Below are 23,359 nucleotides of genomic sequence, written 5' to 3'. Positions count from 1 at the left end.
CATGAGGACAAAAAATAGTTACGTTATTTCCACCACCGCTTACTGAATTAAACCTGGCCATTTTTATAAGATATAAATCTGACCAGATGAGCTGGCTACATTACGATAATATTAATTAGTAGGCGTGTTGCCTTTTTTATTAAACGGGCTACGATAGGCTTTTAAACCTTCTTATAAGCGGTAGATTGGTGGACAAAATGTTCCTCTTATAAAAATGACCATTTAAACAGCTATCTTACGTGGTTTGTGTTTATTCTATTTCATTTAGGTTATTTTAAGGTGACAAAGTCATGAGATCCTCATCTTCACGCTTGTCAAGTTTTTCGTCAAAAGATTCTTTATGGAACCGGTAAGATAATTTTAGCTGTTTTACCAGCCGAGATGCGTCAAGACGTATCCTGTTAAGATCACATTTTACTAATTTCTGGATACTGCATTCCAAATAAATTTAAATGATAGGCTTGGCAGAATATGGAGTTATAATCTGCGTGGTTGAAGCATGGCTATGAAGGATTTATAAATGATTTATAACGGATTTTATAAAGTAGCCTGTGTATTTTGATACAAGTCCTTGACAATTTCAGTTTTAGACATTCGAAAACATTTTATTGGCTACTTTCAGGGTGTTATTCCGCCTGTAGGCTACGCACTTGCAACGCGTAACCCACAGGTCCTACACTCGGCACGAGAGGGAAGGGAGTGTATACACCGATTTACAGATGTAGGTGGGCATAGGAATGATGTACCTTTAATCTGTACATAATACATTTGATAGGTCTAGCGATTCTACCTTTTCTGTCTTTTTAAGCAAATAATGTTGTTCTTTGGATCATTTATTAACGACAATATTTGTATACATGATGCAAGAAAATATATGTTCTTGGCATATGAAAATGTTCATAACTCGAAAGCCTTGGAAAGCATTCACTGGAATTACTAATTCAAGGTGGCGCTGGTCAATTTAACTTGCTTGCATGAATTGCCACTCCTCTAGCAGTCATTATTTTCATGCATTCAGTTCAGATGTTTTTCTTAAGAAAAATCAAAGGCTACTGAAATTTTATAGGGAACTTGCTTGGTCAGTGCTACGCTATCTATATTTTAAGAATGTTTTTAGGATTATGTGATTGTTCATATTGTTAGATGCGGGCTAATAATGGTCGAATTACTGCCCAAATGTCTTTAACATCCTGATGCATAATTTACTCGTCTTTAACTTGCGTTAGTAGTGAACCGTTAACTTAAAGGCATGGTCTCAATTTGTAAAGGAAATGCATTTACTTGAACACTGGGCGTCTCTCTTTGACTATATTGTTTGTGATATTAAGCATGCGCAGAGTTCTTCCTTGTTTGTCCCCGTGATTCACTGTGGGTGGGTGAAAGAGGGAGAGTGAGCGAGAGCAAGAGTGTGCGCGCGTGTGTAACGTTAAGTGTCAGAAAGCAGAGATCGTCAGGAATAGAAACCGAGAAAGAACAACTGACCAAAAACGCTTTACACGAGGCATCAAACCCTGCACATCTGACAAATAATTTGATACTAAGGATTGCATATCACGATCACAGCAATAGTAAAATTGAACATCGTAAAAAGTAATGAGGGCATCTGTTTGCCCGTTGTACAGCTTGTGTTGGAGGCGTAAGGAGAAATAATTAAACCATTGTGCTTGTGGAAAAGAGTGAAATTCAAGCTACGAGGACGGAAAAGACAAGGGGAGGAAGGCAACACTGTGTGGAGTCCCCATCATCAAGGGGATAGCGAAGCCGGAGGAAAAACAACTCAGAAGACGTGCTTGTTCGAGAGGGGTTCATTTTTAAGCTAACGTTAGCTAACTATATAATACAGATTGTTCTTTGCATAGGCATCTAGGGAGTACATTCAAAAAGAGACATCAGATTTTTGTTATCTTAAGTTGTCTTTAATGATTTAGGTTTTTCCTTTTTGAAAAAATACATTTCCCATCCTTTTCTGGGCGATTTCGTGCTGAAGGATGCCGGATCAGATCTCCGTATCCGAGTTTCTTTCGGAGACCACGGAGGATTATAACTCCCCCACGACGTCCAGCTTCACGACCCGCCTGCAGAGCTGTCGGAATACCGTCAACGTTTTGGAAGAGGTAAGGCCCAGTTATGTTTATTCGGGGTGGCGAGGGGTTTCAAGGGTGGAGGGTTAGTAACTGGTTTATATTAGCTAACGGTGACCGCAGCGCATTGTTCAGTGATGACATTCTATAGCCCATAGCGAAGAAGGTAAGACGAGTGCCGTTGCATGTTTAAACAATGCTATTGTGTGGCGAGTTCTGCATACCCACATTTTTGCATTGTACAAATTAATAATCGATTCAACGGCGCATCTGAAGGTGCGAAGGACGATCTTGCAGAGTTCGACTCATGGAGCGTTTTTTATGAGTGCTTACAAAAACCAGGTGGTTGGAAACGTGCGGTTCACGTGAAATGTTTTTGGTACGCATTATTATGATGCATATGGGAAACACAATTTCCGAATCCTTATTAGGTTATTGTTTTTTGTTTGTTTTTAACAATAGGACTTTATTGGGCCTGTCCCTTTTATTCGTGTGATACCAAGACTGAGCTATGAAGTTGTTTTGTTAAAAATGTCAAACGCCCGATCTACGGATTAATTTTCTCTTTTATATGCACACGCAGTGTACAGTAGCCTACCGTCACCGCGGTAGTATGAGGTGTCATGTAAATGCAGAGGTAAAGACTTTTTGTTATTAGATTCGGGGATATTATACATCGCTATCTGAGCATATTCACTGAGTTTTGTGACCAGCAATTGATATACAAATATTAAGATTTAATATAGTGAGATTAGTTTTGCATTAGATTTAATGATATTTTGCTAAACATCTACTGTGGACTACCGTAATCTTTATTAGCTACAGAGAATATGTGTGAAATTTTGTTATTGAATGTATATTGTAGGATTTCAATAAGCTTGTTGATGCAGTTATTGTTTCTATTTGAGTTGTATTGAATTAAGAAGTGTGACATTTCAAAGTAATGACTTGCTAACAAGAGACTAACAAGAGACAGCAATCGCTTAGTGAGCACTCACATAAAGAGTGGCACACTTATTTTTAAAGTCTTCCAAATTATTATAACCAGCTTCATGCCCCAATTAAGAAAAGTTGTAGCACATGCATAGTAATTTGATGTTCAGCTGTTTGTAATTTAGCTGTTCTGTGCCCCTGTGTTTTTATATATCAAAGCAAGTCAGAGATTCGCTCTGTGCAGTGACAGAAGTACAAGGCTGGACCTAGGATTTAAGTGCTTGAAAGTGCTGTCCGCCCTTTTTAAAATAGCCTGCTATTATTGTTATTATTTTTTTAAAAATATTTTATGACTTGCATCACTGTTGCTAAATCTTGTTACACTAGCCTATTTAATGTATTGGAATACTGGTAGTACTGGTGTTATAGCCCTAATTCAGGAATGCATATTACTTAGTAATTAAGTAAAAGCTTAGTCAGGATGAATATATGGGAAACTGACGTACTCGGATTTACAGTTATGCATGATGTCATTTCACTGCAGTGCAAGAAAGATTCACGTTGTGAGAGGGTGTCCTCTAATCAAGCGCAGATAATGACATTTGCAAATGAAATTGACTTCTGCCTGTACCTACAGTATAGCCTACATGTTAAGATCTTGTAGGGGTAAAGTATAGTGGGTTCTGAGAGAAGGCAAGACTGACAGTGTAAACCGTGGAAAAATGCTAAGCACGAAGAATGATACTAAAGATATCTATAGTCAAAGTGAAAAATTAAAAAAATTAAAAAAAAACAAACCGGGGAACTGGATTGTATTTCCATACTGTGGATTGTGAGAGGAAGATGTACTACCAAAATGAAATAGACTGACAGGAGTATGCTTTTCAGCGTTGCTGTTTCCTGTAAATTAAGGCAATATGGACAGTAGCATTGGCTGCTTTCTTTTCGCACCACAGGCCAATCCCTTATGGTCTGTCAACAATATTCATGTTCTACTCATGTTCTTTGTTTGGAAAGTGTATCACTGTATTGGAAATATTTTTTGAACAAAACGCTTTTCACCTTGTCCCGAGATTCTTTCCTGTGTTTTTGAATGCTGCACAATGTTTGTGTCAAAGAGTATCTCTGTGACTAATCCATAAAGAGGAAAAAACCAAAGGTGTGTAAGTTTAGATTGGCTTTGTTGGAGTGGACCTAGCCTGCTTGTGGCTATGCTTATTGTTGCTGTAATATAGGAATCACCTGATTGAGAAATATGAAATTAAAAAACATGAAGTGATTGTGACAGTTATCATCGTTCTTAGAAAAGCTACAGATGTACAGTGCTGGCGAGCTGGTTGACATCACAGGTTCAGAATAATGTAATGGTAGCCTTTGTGGGTATCTTTCTGTCAAAGCAATGTTCACAAAGCTGTACAATCCATCCTGTAGGCCAGTAAATACCACCATCTGGAATGCATGAATCACCTCTGAATATGTTTAACAGATCAATTTTTTTGAGAGCAGAGTAGGCCATACCCTCCTTATGTATTAAAGTGTATTCATCGGGGAGGGTTACAGATAGAGATGGGATCACGGTACAGACAGTGCCTTGGTGGCATCATGGGGCCCTCAATATGGATTGAGAATTGACCACACTATGGAGTGTACCGCAAGGTCTCCCTCAGGATATGTTATTTAAGGCTTTGTGAAATTGAACGACTTTTAGCCTGGAGGGAACCCAGCATCTTGTCTGAAAATGATGCAGGCAATCCATGAAGTAGGCCATACATAAATGATTAAAAATAGACCAGACATGCGTCATCATCTTTTGTCCTAAAAGGACGAGCGTTAGTAATCGTTTGAAAGAGAACATCAAAGAAACATCAGTTTAAACTGTTTCACTCCAGCTATGCAGTCTGCCTAAGCAGCCTCTACTCACATTGTACTGGTTGCTTTTGTGCACAAAATTAGGCCTACCTCTTGTGTGAACAAAATATGGAGTATAGTAAGTTATCTCGACTGCTCTTTTGTTTCGGTTTCCTCTTAGTAGCTGCATCCTGGTGCTGTGTGAATGAAAACCTGGCATTTTCATATGTCAGGATGAATTCTAATATACAAATTCTAATAATATGATTTCATATGACTTAGCCTACTATTTTGGCACTTGTCAAAAACCTCTTGTAGGCTATTGTTTTCAGACTGTGATTCTGAAATGTCAAATTAGTAGCATGCAGTCAGTCTTGCATGATACTGCAACTTTATGGTAAGTGGCATTTCTACTATGCCTTGTTCAGCCACTGTATTTAGAAATCCCGACTTGACAGAGGTGACAAGCATAAAGTAGCCTATCCAAATGGAAACGAAAAATGGACTGTATTAGAACAAAGCAGTTGTCCATATGTATGCCTGGGTTGTACCTCTGTTCTAACTCTAATTTCTCAAGTTATGCTGTCAGAAACTTCAGAGCTCAGAAGGGTTGAATGGCAGTGACAAAGTTTGATAAGGGGCGACATAGCTCAGGAGGTAAGAGCGGTTGTCTGGCAGTCGGAGGGTTACCGGTTCGATCCCCGCCCTGGGCATGTCGAAGCGTCCCTGAGCAAGACACCTAACCCCTAACTGCTCTGGTGAATGAGAGGCATCAATTGTAAAGCGCTTTGGATAAAAGCGCTATATAAATGCAGTCCATAAGTAGACATCTAATTTGATAAGACAAAGCCTGTGTGGGTAACACGGTTTTTGTCCTAAGCTATGCGTTTTGCTCACATACTAGTTGACTGGTATTGTAGGGGAGGGGCCAGCCCATTGAGATCTGTAGTGCGCTGGTCTTTGTTACATAACCTACAGCGCGAGCAGTGTGTCGTCAGCACTAAGCTGAGAGCGGGCAGTCTCCAGGCAGGGTGGGGGTGGGGTGCAGGGGGGGCAAACCCTCCAGCCAATGACATTGCTACAACAGCTGGGTCCGGATTTAGAATGATTTGGCAGAGTGAGGAAAGACTAGCGTTTACAACGTAGGTGCTAGTGTTCAGTTTATTTCAGCTCACATAATTCTGTAGCATTTTCACACCTTGTACAGCGCAGCTGCAGCCGTTTGCCACCTTGGTTCAGACCCATGAGGTAGAAGCTAACAGGACCGGACAGACAGGAATCTTTGAGCAACACACCCGTACAGGTGTTTTTAGTCAGCGTGATTGTCACTTGCGGATGGGCATAGCTGAAATAAAAATGGGCATTTGGCAAGGGAAGCAAATTTGCCATTTTTTCCCACCCCAAACAGAACATCACTATCACAAAGAAGGCCATTATCACATTTCATGTGAATTAACCTGAATTGTGTTAACTTTAGGGAGTGTATGACTTCAGGGAGACTGTTGTTTAGCAACAATATTTCAATATTTTCAAGGCACCATTGTATTGTATTTTGGTATTGTATTGTAGTTTGGTAGTACATGTCCAATAGGTTTTACTTTCCCTGGACAAGCGTTGAATCTTGCAATGCCGTGGGTAATGTGGGGAAAAAACATGTTTTTAATCTGACAAGAATCACCCGTTCGCATGGAATCTGTGTTGCCAGCTTCTCTGCCTCTGTAAGCACAAGAACATATCACTTGGTTAGAGAGCTGAAGCTTGATGAAGGTGTAAAGTGCTTCTGGGTATTTTCAAAGGCCTAAAATAAATTGCATTAAAAAGCAGCGCACTCTTGCCCACATAGGCATACAGCTCTGGGGGAGGTGAGGAGAGACAGCATTATATTGGACTGCCTTTAAATTTACATTCATGAGAAACCAAAGGGCACTCTGTCCTACTGATATACTCTATAGCCAGATTTGTACCTCAGGTTCAAAGCCTGCTCACCCTGCATTCACAACACTGAATAGTGGATACTTTACTAATAAAGTAATTGTGGTTTTACCTTCAGAACAGACCAAATATTTGTTGATCGATCAATTATGGTTTCCACTCCAAAACACACAAGGTTTATTTTTATTTTGGCTGATCTGTATTGCGGTTTTATGATGTAAGAAATGTGACAGAAATACTCAAACTGCATTGGAATGCTGCTGCTTTATTTTTCTCAAAATGTCGGCCATCTGGTAACAATACAAAGCGTGTGAAGCGGACATTAAAGGTCTGTTGTATTACTCGTGGGTTTCATTTTCGTAATATTTTTCATCAATCCTATCGATTCTGATTGGTTTTTACGTAATTAGCATACTTCATTGTCATGTTTTGACTTTTCAGATGTTTCTTTCATTCCGTCCATCGTTGCACTGAAACGTCTCCTAAGATAAAGCACTAGCACAGGTCATGTATAGATATGAGTGTGTGAGTGAATGATGCGTGTGCGCTGCAATAGATTGACAGCCTTTCCAGGGTGTATTCATGCCCCTCACATAAATAAAAATAAAAAATAACTTTGGCTACCAGAAACGGACCGACTGATTTGGCTTTAAAAACAAGTCAGCAACCGGAATCGCCCATAAAAATGAATGATCGGTGCACCCCTAATTTGTTTAATTGGTGACGTACTTTTTGGTTTTTATCAGACTGCTTGGAGCTTGCTACAAGACCATTGGAGAATGTTGCTTGATTGAAAACGATTAGACAAGAGCGAAGAGCCATTGAGTCTTGATCGTTTCCACTAGCCAGCTAGCTTGCATTAAGAAATCATTAAGATTTTGAAATCAGGCCTAACAAGTGTGACTGCAGTTACCATGTAACATATATTAATGTGTGAATAAAATTTTTTTTCTCAAATTTATTATACTATGTTTCATTTTTTACATTTTAGGCAGTGATTGTGATTTGTGACTTAAATAACAACATTTGTCATCGTATTAAGCCCTGGCATTTGTGATTATGCATAATCAGTACATTTCCTATATAAAGAGGTACATTTGCACCTACTGAAAAGTAAACTGACCCTCTATGAGGGCCAATGGGGGTTGCATTCCTGCAAACCACCTACATTGGCCTGAGACAAAGTTGGGGGGAATCTCCCCCGCTGTGCTCAGCGACGGTGTGAGTGATTTGATGTCACACACATGAGAACACTCAGCTGATAAATAGGTCCTGCTAGCATTAGCCTAAGAGCCATGTTGGATGACAAGTTCCAACCAAAAACAATTGTTGCCATTAAAAGTGATTGAATGGTCTGATGATGAATTTTTTACCCGTTTTGACAGTGGATGAGATGCATTGGAAATTGCAGGGCATTGTTCGTGGGCATCCTCTATGGTGCAGAGCAACTGATGGCACTTAACTAACAGTGTGCTGGAACCAACAGGAGCTAACGAGTGCTAAGGAACATTCTTGGCTGTAGAAGTGTATGTGCGTGATATTCTGTGGGTTGCTGTTAATATCCTAGGATAGCATTATATGACTTTATACAGTTTATGGATGGTGATTTTCAATTATTTCACAGTCCGAGGGATCGCATAATGTGCTCAATTCCAAATCGATTCCTAGCATGGGGAAGAATCGATTTTTACAACGCATCTTGGGCAGGCGGCAACACTGGTTGTTTAGAAAATGCATGCATGCAATAACAATGCACATCAGTACCCAAGTTTATTCCATCACAATAAAGTCTTGATGCTTAGTTTATTGTGTCAGTAAACACAGTCAGTGTCAGATATGATACAAAGATATGATACGATCACAAGTGTTGCGCGCCCTCAAAACCAGTACACAATGGCTTGGCTGAATACTCAATTCTGATTGGCTTGGGCATGTGTGTTATTTCTCTTTATATAGGCTACCTGACTGTAGAGTAGTGCCTGCAAAAGTTAAATCACCATTTTAATAGAATGCCATTACTCGTACCCATCCCTAATACAGTTCATGCAATATATCTGCACATTAAATAAAATACAGTTGGGTCTCTCTATTAAAATTTGGGCTTGTCTTTCCAGCTCTCCTCATACTTTCTTCAGGCAGTCTTTGTGTACTAAATGAATAAAAACCGATTGTAGGTATGGTATCATGCACAGTTTAACATACCAGTGGCTAAATATTTTCCAAAATGGCTGCCTGTTTGGGGGTTAACACTTTTATCTGATTGTACTCAGAACTGAACTATACTGATACTAGTAACTACAGAACGCATTTATCATTTTAATATGAAGGACTTATCTAAGTTTCCACAAGTTAGTTGTTGGTTGGTTACCGTTGTAATCTTGCAAACAGAATGAGATTCTTAGCCCTATTTTTGAAAACAATGCCTCAGTAAATGTCGGCCATTTTGGATGATCATTGATCATTTATTTCTCAATAACTTTCATATATGCAGCTCTAGGTTCAGTTTCAGTCGTTACAGATAGGTAAGGAAAATGTTTATTATAAATGAAGGGATTCTGAGGAACAGGCCCGACAGCCGGGTCCATTTTTTGTCGAATGACTCACTTTTTCCAGCTTTATTCTGTATGATACATAACAACTGCCTTCCTATCATAACATATAAGGTATTTTTACATTTCCTTAGCTGCAGCCTTTTTTTACTGACAGAGTTGAGCATGCTCTTACTGCATATCTCTCGTGATACAGCCTGGAAATCGGCACCCCACGGACTGTAACAAGGGTGAAAACACGGGGAACACCAAACAAGGACTCTAACTTAACATACTCAACGTGCTATTGATTTACTAGCAGGTGTGAAAGTGCCTACTGAAAGCACAAGTAATTCTTTCATATGTGCTCAGTGTGTAATCCACATGGATCGACACCTTTTTCAAACGACAAAGGAGGGACGATGTAGCAGATTTAGTGTGCTTGGGACATTAAAGAAGACCTTTGGCCAGATGTGTCTGACTTCACAGATGCTGAAGTTATTATCAAAGGATGGTATATGTTTTTTTTCCCTTTGTCTGGCTAAAGGCAGATCCATGGATGGAGAAGCCCTGCCATACAACCTAACCAGACACTGCTACAGTGGATAGCAAAGGGTTTTATTAGACTACGGACTGGATCTTTTATATCACATGGTATAGAGAAAGGGTTTCCAATGTTATACAAAAAGGGCTGGTGTGGGTGTGGGTTTTTGTTTTAGGCCAGCACTGTGACACGTGATTCAGCTAATTAACTGATCATGGTCTTCAGTCAAGACCTAGATAAGTTGAATCAGCTGTCTTTGTGCTGGGCTAGAACAAAAACCTGCACCCACATTGACCCTTTTCAGATCAGATTGGACACCCCTGGTGTAAATGTGACATTTTTGCCGTGCATTCCAGTGAGGTCCGCAACATCAAATGACTGAATTAGCTATATTAAATCAAACCGGGGGTTAATTAGGAGAGAAATACAAATGGTATTCTTTAGCAGTTTTCTTTATAATATGTTTATTCATGTGTACATGTTCAGAAATGTGCTGAGCACGTTAAACACATTTCTGCCCCCCTCATCTATGGAATTAGATCACATGTCTCAGTTCAGTTTTTGTAATTGCTATTATTCTGGAAATTTCTAGTGGATGGGCAATCCAAACTATTTGTTTTTTTCTCCATCACTGTTACAGAGAAAGGCTCATGTCATGAATCGCCTCTCTGGATTTTAGTTTCAGAGTTTAAAGACTGTGGCATAAACGAAAAACATCTGTTGGAAGGTTGCCACGCGCACAAGACTGCAGTAGCTGTTTTGGAATTCTAGCACAAAGAATCACATGACTCATACCCTTATGGTTGTAACAGAGAAAAGCAAAGTCAAATCTTTTTTTGTTGTTGTTGTCAAAAACACATCACTCAAGTCTGTTCTCTTAGTCATCAAGCCCAAAATACCTGTCTAGGTCCATATCCATGTCAACAGAGCATACTGAGCTAGAGTACATTTCATAATTTGCTGTTTTTCACCCATAATACAGAAATGTTTTTTTCCAGATTTTTAAAAATTGAGTAGATTATACGTCAAGACCTTTAGCAGAACACTGATTTTCATTTTTTACTGTTGGTCTATTAGACAACACATCAAATTGGACAGTTGTGCTGTTACAAGATGGCAAGCAAAACTTTTAAGAATTTGAATGCAATTTTTTCCTATTATGCTAAATAAAGGATTATTGCTGAAATGGCAGTTTTTTGACATGCTGTTTTTGTGATTCTAAGTTACATGCACACACTTATGTGGGGCTGATGAATTAGACCTGCAGTATGGTCTAGAATATACAAATTGAAATATACATTCATAATTTATATGATGTTGCCTTTAGAGTACCCTTTCATTCATTTGTATGATTTGCAGGAAATTAGGAAATACAGTTATCCTGTTTAAGGTGTATTAATGTAGATCATTAAAACCTTAAGACCAAAGGAAAAAGCCTCCAAGTTAATTGAAACATGCTGTAGTCATCATAGACCTACAACTACTTTTCAATATTCAACAGGAGATAAAGGAATGTCCTCGCCTTGGATATTGTTTGCCTTGAGTTGAAGGTGCTATATCTGAATTTGTAATGTTGACAAATTAATAAAAAAAAAAAAAAAAGACATCAACAGAGCTTGCAGAAAGATGCAGAATCCCGATTTTGGGATAAACACTGCAAAATTTTCAGTTTCACGAAGCGAATTAAGAGTCTTAAGATTTATTTGCTACAACACACATAATGTGTGTTGTAACATATAACATACAACACACGATTAAATCACACATACACAGAATTTAACCATCTTTTTAAGACTGGCATTTAGAAAGGAACATGTTTTTAGCATTTAAGAGACCGACAATAGCATTTAAGACAGTGGTTCTCAGAATCGGTCCTGGGGGCTCCTTGCGTATATTGGCTTTTCTCCATTGGTTTTGATGAGGCTACAAGAAAAAAAAATAATAGCCTAATAATAATTAGAAATTCAATGTACATTATTTTAGTCTTCATGCACCAGGTGGAAAACTTGCTGTACAAAGTGCGTTGTCATATTTACACGCCTGCAGATCAGTTATTAAAATACTTGGTAGATTTGTTAACCACCGCTGACAGTGTTAATTTTTATTCTGTAAAAAGTGACTTGCGAACGATCGGTCAGCTAGCGTCACCCAGCAAGTGAACAAAAAGCTAGTAGCTAGTAGCAGTTACTGGCTCATTAACTGACTGTGGTGAAAACCTACGACGATAACGTGCTCGGTTAACAGCAGGTCTACCAGACAGTTAGCCTATATGAAAACTAGCCTAGTCAAATCACCAGTAGCCTACACATCTCTGATTGACTGACCATCAATGTAGTCGATGTTCTTCCCCTGTGGTTCATATTGCTAATGCGTGAGCTAACCACGGATAGCCTACCTAGCTCACTGGCAAGCTGATATGCTAGCTAAGCATATTTGTTTTGCTGAGAAACATAAATTGAAGATAACTGAATGTAATTGTATTATTAATGTCATACATATAACGTGATTACATGACATAGTACAGTCACGGATGGAAATTAAACTCCGTAAACATTTGATAATATATTTTAAAACATAACGGCAGACAGTCAGCTAACCTTGAGTTCGTTCTGCGAACATTTGTTCAGGTTGATGGGCTTTTCCGCACCGGACTGTCAATCACATTGTAAAAATCACAGAACCGCTTAACTCTATGGTTTTGGCTCCAAATCGACAACATGGCCGCGCCCGCCATTGAGCTTCAAAACGTGTTTTAGAGACCCACGGAGAGTCAATGGGTGACGTCACAGTAGCTTTGTCCATTTACTTTCAGAAACCATGGTATGAGGTAATTGGAAAGTGCGCACTGTGCACAGCATTTCATGAAATGGAAACAACTTAGAAATTAAGTGTCCTGTGGAAGTGTTGCAAGAGAACTTCAACCTGCCTTACTCATTCAACCCTAGGTCAACTGTAATTACAGTTATTTGTTATCAACTTAGGTCATCTAACATTTTCCAGGTAATATACTCCACTCGATTCAGGCATGCAATGAAACGTGACGTAATAGGAGAAAGATTACAGGCTTTAAGATTTTTTTTACTCAGTGTACCCAGTTTGGCCATTGAAGTCATTAATGTAATGTTGTTGAACAGTGTGCGAATAATTGGCTTAGATCATTCTTTTTTTTTTTTGGAATTTGCTTGAGTTTCAGAGAGGTCTGTGAGTGATTTCTAAATCATTGTCCCTCCCCTGCACAATCCTGTGATGATAAACATCTGGTGAATGAGTGGGGTTAGTATGTGTGTGTCTATTATGGGTGTAAAGGTTCACAAAACCCACGGTTCAATTCGCTTCACGGTTTTGGTGTCAGTTTGGTTCAGTTCTGTGCCTTTTTGGTACGGCATAGAAAAAAGCATCATTACCAAAGGCAAACAATTTTCATTTATTTGAATTTTGTTATTAAAAATGGTAATCAAATGGTTATTAAAAACTTGAGAACAAGCTGGTTTTCACAGTCTCTCTTTCAGAAGGAAAATTGACATTATTATTGTACATAATATGCATTGTAGGCCAAGGCCATGAGCGTGAAATGCAGTATGTACTCAACCTGCATTAGACTATGTAAACAAGACAAGAAAGAGTTGCCTCTGTGCTATATATATTTTTATTAACTCTTGAAAAATGAACATATTTATATGTCGTACTACAACATTTGAAGTATTCATTACCTTGAGTGTGGTACGTCTTGTAAGGTGAGACTGAGAGACTGGAAGTCCAGTGTGCTCGAGTCCAGTTTCCCTCCACAACGCGGGTTGTAAATTCCTCTGGGTCCCGATGGTCCAGTGTGCTGCACCTCTGTGTTTGATTTAAGGAGCCTGGGAATTTTAACTGCCCCAGCTCCCCTGCGCATCCCAGAGAGCCCTCTGTCGGTAATGAGACCCTCAATAACCTCCCTGCTCTCTGATACAGTGATCGCAGACTGCTTTGGCCTAAGACCCATCAAGTGAATGTTTTCCAGCCTTTTGTATATAATAGGGTGCAGCAGTGTTCCCACAAGTTTACAGAATACCCTTTTTGGCAGACATGTTTTCCCTTTGTTTTCTCATTGCCATTTATCGTGATTCTTTTCGCCTGTCTGAATCCGCTGTGAGTTTCTGTGGGGCATGACTGTATAGCCTATGTGTTGTAGATGCAAGGAGAGCCCAATGGAAATTTTATGAGCACAATGGTTTTATGTACATAAGTACACAATTGCATTGATGTATGTACACCAGTATGCATACTAGTTAATTACACAAATATAATTTTGGCAAGTAGTTATGGTCAGTGACATCTCAAATTGTAATATACTATATTAATTGTGATTGTGACATTATGATATTGAGTTATCAGTTATATCTGGCATTAATCAGCTGGGTGTGCAGTGTGTAGTATTTAAATAGTGGCACATTAATTTTAGGAGTAAAGTATTTAAGTTAATAAGACTCTTAAGTGGATGATTGCTGATGAACAGCCAGTTCAGATACAGACTAACATTCTCAGTTCATTCCAGGTTTTATGGCCTGTTTATTTTTATGCAACGGTAGAAGAACAAAATGACGCAGGCTTCAAGTTTCCACCATCTGGATGCATGTAAAATGAAGCCACTTAGCCTGTAAAACCCATAATGGGCCTAAACCGCCATGTTACAAGAGACATATCGCTCTCCACAATTTCACTCTGGTGTTTGCATAAGGAACACTCTCCAGCTGCTAATTTCTCCTGAAAACCTTATATTTTTTATACTTTTGAGCTTGTGATGTGGTGTCTTTTTCCAAGGATTCAGCCTTGCCCATCAGATGAAGGCCTCATTGGATACTTTGTGGCGTGGAAGCGCCACCCTGAAGCGAGGGCTGATGGGGACGTCATCGGCGGCGGTCGCAAAGTCGCTTTTGAGGAAAGAATGGGATTAGGGGGGGGGGGGGGGATTTGGGGGAAAGAGGTGCAATGACTGGCCTGTTTCAGGCCCTCACACCCAGCGGGGCAGACCAGAAAGCTTGCACTGCAGAAGGCCGTTCCGTTCAGCAGCCTTTCGGGAAATTGCGACCGCCGCTGGACCGTGTGCTGTGGGTCGTGTAGCTCCTTGCCACCTCCGTGCTTCTCCGTAATGAATTACCGTTCTTTGTCTGTTGGTGTGGTAAATAATGCAGTGGTGCAAGTGAATTTTTTATGATGGAACCCAAGTGGAGATGAGGCCAGTGACAGACATGGAAAATTTCACCTGTTCTCTGTGTGCACACCCAGGTTGAGTTTCCTTATTAAAGACCTAAGAATGTTATGTTTTGCCATAAGCAAAAAGCCTTAATAATGTGCATGATAAGATATTGTCTGCCAAGAGACATTGTGACAACAGAGGAAAATTTCCTTTCTTTTCTTTGCGTGTAGAATTTCCAGTGTTGTTGTGATCGTATTGTTGTACTGTTTAATGCTTTTTAAAAAAATTAGGTTTGGATGTTACCAAAAACAACTCGAAAACCGTGAAAGCCTGCCTCATCCATTTAATAATTTTGATTCGGGACTGCTAAGAGTAACCATTATAGCCAGTGCACCAGCTTTCAGAAAATAAAAAGGCAGCATTACCCTGTTTTTTGGCCAGAGGTCTAGAAGCACTGTATTGTGGTTAACATAATAGGCTTGTGGATGTTAGAATGTGTTTTACTTGCAATACATATTACAAACATATTTGAAATGATGTAAGTGAAGTGATTTCCTCTCACGTGATTTCCCTCACTTGCTTTTCAGTGCTTTGAGCAAGTTCACAGGAATCAGGGTCTAAATTCAGGGTCTGCCATTAAACGAAATGTTTAGCATGCAAAAAATCTAGGCTATGTGTTGGAAATGTAAGGTACTGGTGATTGAATGTGCCTTATTGGAAATGTGAGACACTTCTCCAAATAACGAATTTCTATGTTTTTTTTGGAGATTTCCAGCTGTTTTTGACCACCCATCCCCCTCCCCCTCAGATATTGCATAAGAAAGCCGTCAAAATCATTGACCCGATCATTCTAATCTCTCCTTAGTGAGTAAGGGGCATCCTGTAAGCAGGATTATATTTTAATTACTGCGCAGTAACACTCTGCTACGACACAGGAGCCTACGGGCTCACACAAGGACACACAAACGGAGCACGCTCTCACACACACAGACACACACACACGCACAGAACTCACTCACCCTTCCACACATCCACTCAGAATGAAAGCAGCATCAAATAACCCAAGTGATTTGGCTTTCGGTCCTTAACCTATTTCCTTAGTGTAGTCCATTATGTTGTCTAAATAACATCTCAGTTTAAGGAAGGTGGGATAATTGCACAGTTCCTGTTCAAGAGTCTTTGTGTCAGCAGAGCTGCATTGATGCACCTCCTATCGTTATTCTCCCTGTGGGACAGAAGACTGGGCTACCTTCATGGGCTATGAGCTAACATAGACAATTTTTGGGAGGGGTTTGCAAATTTAAACATACTCCAGACCATTTGAATGAACAGTTCCTTGAGGCTGAATATGCAATGCAGAGCATAAATATGACCCGTAGCCTACATGAATTACAGTCATGTGCTATCAGGCTATTTGCTATTCAGTTCTACAATAAGCTTAGTTTTATGTGCAGTTTTATGTGCAGTTCTGCATCAGCGGAAACATTTGTACTGTATGAGTGTCATATTGCAATATGTATCTGAAAATAAATGTTTAGTCACTGCAATTGCAAACAACAATGTATATATATCAGTAAATATGCAAAGTTTGCATCATTTAGGCTACATCAGTAGGAGATGAAGGTATTAATAACTAATTTTAACAAAAATACATGATATTTCTCAGTGATTTGTGCATTTGTCTCTTGCTAACTGTGGGACACCACAGTAATTAAAGACTGCATTTGTGGGAAATGGGTCAAGTTGGCGTGTCATTGTCACTCTGCCCATACGATGACTCGAAGTTTCAGTCCTGCATGCCTTGGTGAGTCAGGTCAGTGGTTGCACGTTGTTCTGTACTTGATTGAACTGATTTCAGATTTAACTGTTTTCAGTTCTCTGGGCGTCTGCGGACGTCGCAGTAAAACTCAATTTTTTCAAAAGCAGAATTTTTTTCTGGTATTTTTTCACATGATAACATATCACATGCTTGCATATTTTTCATTCATGCTTCTACACTAGATTAAAGAAATTTATTTGAATTTCAGCAGGCCACTGTGTTTCAGTACGTTAACTGCTTACTGTTAAAGGTTGTAGGCCTACATGTCCACTGTGCATGTTCACAAATATTAGCCTACACTACACTTGCTGTGTGCTCTATTTTATGCTCAATGTGTGTGCAAGAGTGCATAGGTTGAGAATAGTTTCCGTCTATCAATAATTGTAGTGATCATGGTATGAATAATACTACTTTATTTTGGCGTGTGGACACGTTTGGTGGTGGTTCTGCCCTGAATCGATAAATGAGGACAGCAGTTTCCATGCAGACGAAGTCCAGCCTTTAATCACGCGAGCTTTCCCGCCTCGTAGCCCGCCAGTCGCCCAGTTGCCAGTGGCTTCTGCGATGTCTCGTGTGGGAGAGACGCTGGCAGGCGGCAGCAGTCACGCTGTGTGAAAGCCGCACATATTTCTGCGCAGTCCGGAGCCAGAAAAGATGGCTAGGCCTGGGTTACAGTGAAATCTGGTGTGCGAGTCTGATTTTTGGCAAAAATAAAAAAAAGGGTGGGGGGCGGGGGAGCAGGGACTTGCACAAGCTGCTGCCTTGGTGTTTTCCCAAATTTATGGGGAATACAGTTGTACAGCACATTTTTCCAGCACGTGCTCCCTTTTGTAAGCAGCTCGAAGGCCTCTTTCTCTCTTTACGTCCTCAGTTATAACAACAAATCGGTTTTCACAGATGAGCTCAGCATTCCTGTTTTTCTTACCGGATTGCTTATACAAGGATGGAAAAATCAGGCGGAAAAACAAAAAATGTTATTTTCCCTGAAAATGTGGAGCAGCTGACCGGTACCACTGTTGACTGTTCCTGGTTGTGGACCCAACCGTGTTATGTGTAGATCCTGAGTCCACTTAGGGATGGTAGGAGGTCTGCAAGGTTGTTGTTTCAAGGCCACTCTAAGCCTCATATAGTATAATTTTCACTGGGGCAGCATACTCATTCATATTTGCCACCTTGCAGTGGTCCTGTCAGGTTTGGCCTGGTCCTGTCAGGCACTGAACAAAAGATGAATATGTCTTAAATCAGTTTCACTTTACTTTCGAGAATGTGACCTGTTCCATTGCCTTTCTGGTAGCCCGCACGCTTGCCTCCGCCTACAGTTTCTCATAACCTTTGAGCCTTCTTTAGGTCTTCAAAAGTCATAAACCTCAACAGATGTACAATGAAAGAGGAAACAATATGTATCAATGCGGGAAGGCCTTTTTACCTCAGAACATGAACTCTCAACTCTCATCAGTCTCAACATGCTCAAGTGCTTTCACACTGAGTTGCTTAAAATCCCCTAGTCTAGTGAAACTAATTTTTGGGGGGTTTCCAAGAAGTATGTTTCCATTGAAATTGCAATTTGTTTGTGGTAGAAAGTGATTTACCTAGATTTTTCTTTCCGAGGGTGAAATACCTCAAGGACCGAATCCAGACTCTCGAAGCGCAGGTCTTGGTTAATAAAAAATAATAAATAATTTTCATTGTTCATTTTCTCTTTTCAGAATATTTGCATAACAAAGGTGCCTCTTCATTTATGCGCAAGAGCACACAGAGAGCATTGTGTTGTGCGCAGTGTATATTTTATGAGCCTCCCGTGGTGCACAGTCTAATTTTGCAGTTGTCCTCGCAGTGAATGCAGTGGAGCGAGAGACCACAGCGGAGCCTTTGTCAGCCCCAGCTAGCTAGCTAGCGCTCCAGTGACCACAGCAACCGTGGTAAACGGCGGAAGTACAGCTTAGCAGCACGTGCGCCACCTGCTCCTCCTACTGTCACCCCGGCCACCCTAGCGTACCCTAGCGGGTCTCCCCAACATCCTCGCTAATGTAGCCCGCCGCTGCCACCTCCGCCGCCGTTCCGCTCGGTCTGCTGCGTCTGGCGGCTTAACATCTGCTCTCTTTGTCCGCCGCGTCGGAGTGGCATTCTTCGAACCGTGGCCGCTTGGCAGAGAGGGCCGGTGGAGCGGGTCGTGCATCGCCTCTTTGTTTGCCAGCCACTATTTTAGCCTTTTCACTCAGCTGGGCCTTTGTTGTTGTATATTCGGAAATAAAGATATGGTTCAGAGAAGTCCAGCTAACTCATTTTCAGCCAGATATTTTGTACTGTTTCAGGAATTTTGCCCGTAAGGTTAAGTTTTCTTTATGTTTATGTTGTATTGGAAAAAAATTTAAAAAATAAAATAATAATAGTAATTGAGTCTGGCTTGTGTATTGCGGCCCGCATACGTTGCCCCTCTATTTCTGTGTGGTTTTAAACATGAAGACATTCACAGGGTAAGTGAAGTTTTAAAGGATTCATTTGTGGATTATAAAGCATCACCGGGATCTCAAAGTCGAGATCTGGGCCTCTACATAGCCTACATAACATCAAGTTTAAAACACTTAATCTCCTGTTTTTGCACTTACCTACTTTTCTTTAGCTTGTGAATATGCAATATGCATCTGTTTGCTTTGCCATTTGCGTCACGAAAGTTTGGTGTTATTTGCATCGCTCTTACAGTACTCTCCTGCTGTGAGGACTGGTCTTAGTCACTGTGGAGAAGAGCGTGATGTAAGTGATGATGCACAGTCTGACTCCAACATCGCCTTCTGCCTACATGCCCTGCTGGCGTCGTCTTCAGTTGAGCTTCGGCCCCGTCCACAGATTCGCCCCTCTCTCTCTCTCTCTCTCTCTCTCCGCCTACAGCTCCCTCTAATCATGCTGATCATTGTCAGGCTCAAACGGGTGACTCACTCCCACTGCCATCGCGAGGTCCTACAAATGATCGCATTTTATGCTCAAATATGAAAGCGGGCTCCTTGTGAATCCACTCGTGTGTCTGAACACAAGTCGCTGTCGGCTGGACTGAGCGGTCAATGTAAACACGCGGTGCGAAGATAGTCATCGGCCCGCCATTCCTCCATAGTTCTCACGTTGCAGTGGGAGGCTAAACCAGGGCAATGCGATTGAGAGTAACTTTTGAGTTCCTGTGGAAAAAAATTATCCCCTGCAGCAGTCTACAGTCACTAATGGCCATTTGAAACAAGAAAAGAAGTCTAATTCATCATGGCGTTCTGATAGCATCTTAGTCGTGAGCGTAAATTGCATTAAAAGCTCTGCGAGTTCATCTCAGATACTCCTAACTCTACTGAAAGTGATAGCTAGCGCTGGCTGTCTATATCAGCTTTGGGTGGGGTGCAGTCATATGCCACTGTCTATTCATGGGCATATGAAATTCACTCCAGGTCTGCCAGAAGTATTCCAGCACTGGAACAGTAAGCCAGTTTTTCTAGGTGTAGAGGACTATGGTGGTAGACGACAAAGATTCTAGCCTACTGTAGTTTTCTCTTAGTGATTGACACCATGGGGTGCATCTGATTGGTCAGTCAGGGTAAACATACATTTGTGTTTAAAATGAGCTTTTTGTGTTGCACATTTCCAGTGTGCTAAATCCTGTTCAATGTTTACATCTCTGGAGGACAGCATTAGGAAGGCTACACTGTGGGAAAATATAGTAGATTGCTCCTTCCAACTGCTTCTTGTCTCCCCTGATGTATGATGACTGTTTTAATATAGCACACGTTTAAATTCTTTAGCATGGCCAGCAAAATGCCTGAAAAGGTTTAGAAGTATGTTTCTACTGCCTTTGGTGTTTAAATAAACAGGTTACGGTACAGAATACACGAGTCATGTGTCACCGATCTGCATGCACAGTAGCTCCAGATGTTGTTGACTAATTTGAGTAGCAGTCTTATCATCTAGATTTGTAAGTGAAATTGTCCAGAATTAGATAATGCTAATTAGTTTGCGCTCTTTTGGTGCTGTGTTTATTTTCCAGATCTGTATTGCACACATTTAATATGAATTAGTCTGAATACCTACAACAGTGCTCCTAGTAAATTTTATGTAAATTCATGTAAACATTTCACGTTGCAGTGCTGGTGTGGTAACTGTCTTGTCCTTATCCAGATGATTATTTACTTTATAACTCCAGCAATGAACAGCAAGAGTTGTCTTTAATAATAAAGTGTTGATTAGAGTAAAACAAGGCCAGAATAGGAGCAGAATGCACACTTGCTGCTGACTCACTAAAAAGAGACATAAGTAGACTAAGCCCTCCACACATATGCATAGTCAAAACCGCAAAAAATTGCCTAGCACATATTTCTCCTCCTCATTTGCTTTCAAGCACATCCACTAATAACCAAAAAATGCATGTGGATATGACATTGTTATCTTAGATAGCCTGCCTAAACTTTCAAAAAATTTGGACAGTTTTGTTGGTTAATGATTTAGCTACATTTTGCGTTTTGGCATGTGATCTGGGTTTCACTAGGGTATCCTGATAGCATCCTGTAAAATTGTGTTTTGAGAGAACCGTGCAGTAATATACACCATTGCATGAAGATTGGCAAGGGCCCATTCCCATTAGTGTTTGTGTTGTGAAAAAATAAGTCCCTGAGGAACTGGTTGAACCTGGCACACTATTTTACACATGACGTGGATCTCTTGGAAACCGATGAGTGACTGAAGTAGCTATGTCATGTGAACCCAGATGACAGGCAAAATGAATGATGGATGTTTACTTATACCTTCATGTTTTCTTTTCCAGGAGTTAGGCCTATTACATGATTTGTTTTGTCCCCAGGAATGTGGTTAGTTAAAGTAGTGGCTTGTAAAGGAGGGGTTACCTGTCTGTATTTCACCTCTGTTCATGTTGGAGTGCTGTGCCAAAGGCGGAATTCGTATTTTGACATTGCTCTGTTTACTCTAGAATATTGGCCATGTCTAAGAGTGTCTCACTTCTTGAGTGGTAGTCAAAGCGATGTCCATTTGGCTGGTTCATTCGGTAAGATACGTAAATCCTCACAGTGTTGCTATTCATGGTGTTATTTTTGTTGAGTGAAACAGACTAATTTAATGTCTGGAGTGGTACCAGATATCAATATGATGGAAGCCTTCATGGAAACCACAAAGGGGAGTTGCAAATCACATGTTACAAATCACCAGTCTGTGCGCACTCCGGTTAAACATTATTTTGGCTCATGCAGAACACTGTAAGAAAGGGAAATTACTACCAGCAGTAAATAGTGTGGCATAGCTTGTGCTCTTACACAAGTGTGAAGTGCATCATAGCTTAGTCATGGCAACCTTCTAGATAAGTGAAATGTCTGTACAGCACTTCTAAAGCACTAGTTAAACTTCCATATAATGAAAGAGGCACATATGTTCACAAATAGCTGCGAATCCCTTATGAAAATGTGCATAACAATGATTCAAGCAGCAGATTTATGTAAATGAAAATACTGCCTGTGATGTACAAATGCGAGACAATCTCAGTGGAGGGCAACTTACACTACCAGGGTTATCCTATAAAGGGTAGGTCCATAAATGAATACCTTAATCCAAATGAATAAATTGTGCTGTGAATGTATTTACTTTTCAGAGTGACTGGAATGATTGCAAGTTTCCTGGCTGCTTTACCAAATCTGGGCTTTATAGTGTGTAGGCATTTATATAGCATTATACAGGTGCTTTTCAGCTTATTCCCTTACTTGAATACATATGCTGTCAATAGGCTACATGGGAGTACATTAGACAGATGTGCAGAGCTTTAGTTCTGAAAATATCTGCTGCTTTCTTGCCTCATAGCTTTCCTTACACCATCACTTTATTAGTTCTGAAGTTCTACAGTGGATAAAATGTTTATTTCTCTTTTCTTTAAAATGCAGTGTACAGTAGATTGAATTCTGTATCTAAGCCTACCTCAGGTGTCAAACAATGGTTAAAGATTGTGTGCAGACAAAACACATTTTTTATTCAATAGTTAACCCTATTCAACAAAATAAAGACGTTATGAAATTACTGAGGAGTGTATCTTTCAGTTATTGTGCTCACTGCAGAGTTTTTGTCAGTGTCATTAGTTATAGTGTGGGTAGTCTGTTCCGCATCTGTAAGAAGAAGGCCCCCAGTGCGGCTCAAATCCCCTTCATGTCCATATGAAATGGCCCTCATTTTCACAAGAATGTATTTCCCTTGGTGAAGAGAAATGGTGAAATGTGTGAACCTCGGCCTTTCATCCCTGGGAAAATATGTTAGCAGCGCTGTCTTGTCCTATGGCAAGTTGGAGCCATCATGGCTGTCTGTTGTCACACATGGAGCACTGGCATTTCAGCAACATGAAGAATGTACTGTGGAAAGCAATCACAACTGTGTAGGAGGCCCATATGGATGTGCAGAGGCTGTGATTTGGTAATGTCCTAAATATCACAATAGTTGATGTGAGTCAGTCACTATGATAGTGAAGAGGCCGGGTCC

The 23,359-nt window shown here is 40.3% G+C and overlaps 1 protein-coding gene across 3 annotated transcripts in view; it reads left to right on the top strand.

The window, feature by feature from the left end:
* The window catches only part of asap1b (ArfGAP with SH3 domain, ankyrin repeat and PH domain 1b), a 110,639-nt gene that overhangs the window by 416 nt on the left and 86,864 nt on the right, over positions 1 to 23,359 (top strand). For all 3 annotated transcript variants that reach the window (XM_064330829.1, XM_064330831.1, XM_064330830.1), the window contains exons 2-3: positions 269 to 349; positions 1,988 to 2,114. In XM_064330829.1, the coding sequence (XP_064186899.1) occupies positions 291 to 349; positions 1,988 to 2,114 (186 nt within the window). In that variant the 5' untranslated portion in view covers positions 269 to 290. The remainder of the gene's footprint in view (positions 1 to 268; positions 350 to 1,987; positions 2,115 to 23,359) is intronic.

The sequence above is a fragment of the Anguilla rostrata genome, chromosome 4 (assembly GCF_018555375.3).
Source record: "Anguilla rostrata isolate EN2019 chromosome 4, ASM1855537v3, whole genome shotgun sequence".
NCBI lineage: Eukaryota > Metazoa > Chordata > Actinopteri > Anguilliformes > Anguillidae > Anguilla > Anguilla rostrata.
Note: the sequence above shows the minus strand (reverse complement) of the source record. Positions and strands in the feature narration are given on the sequence as shown.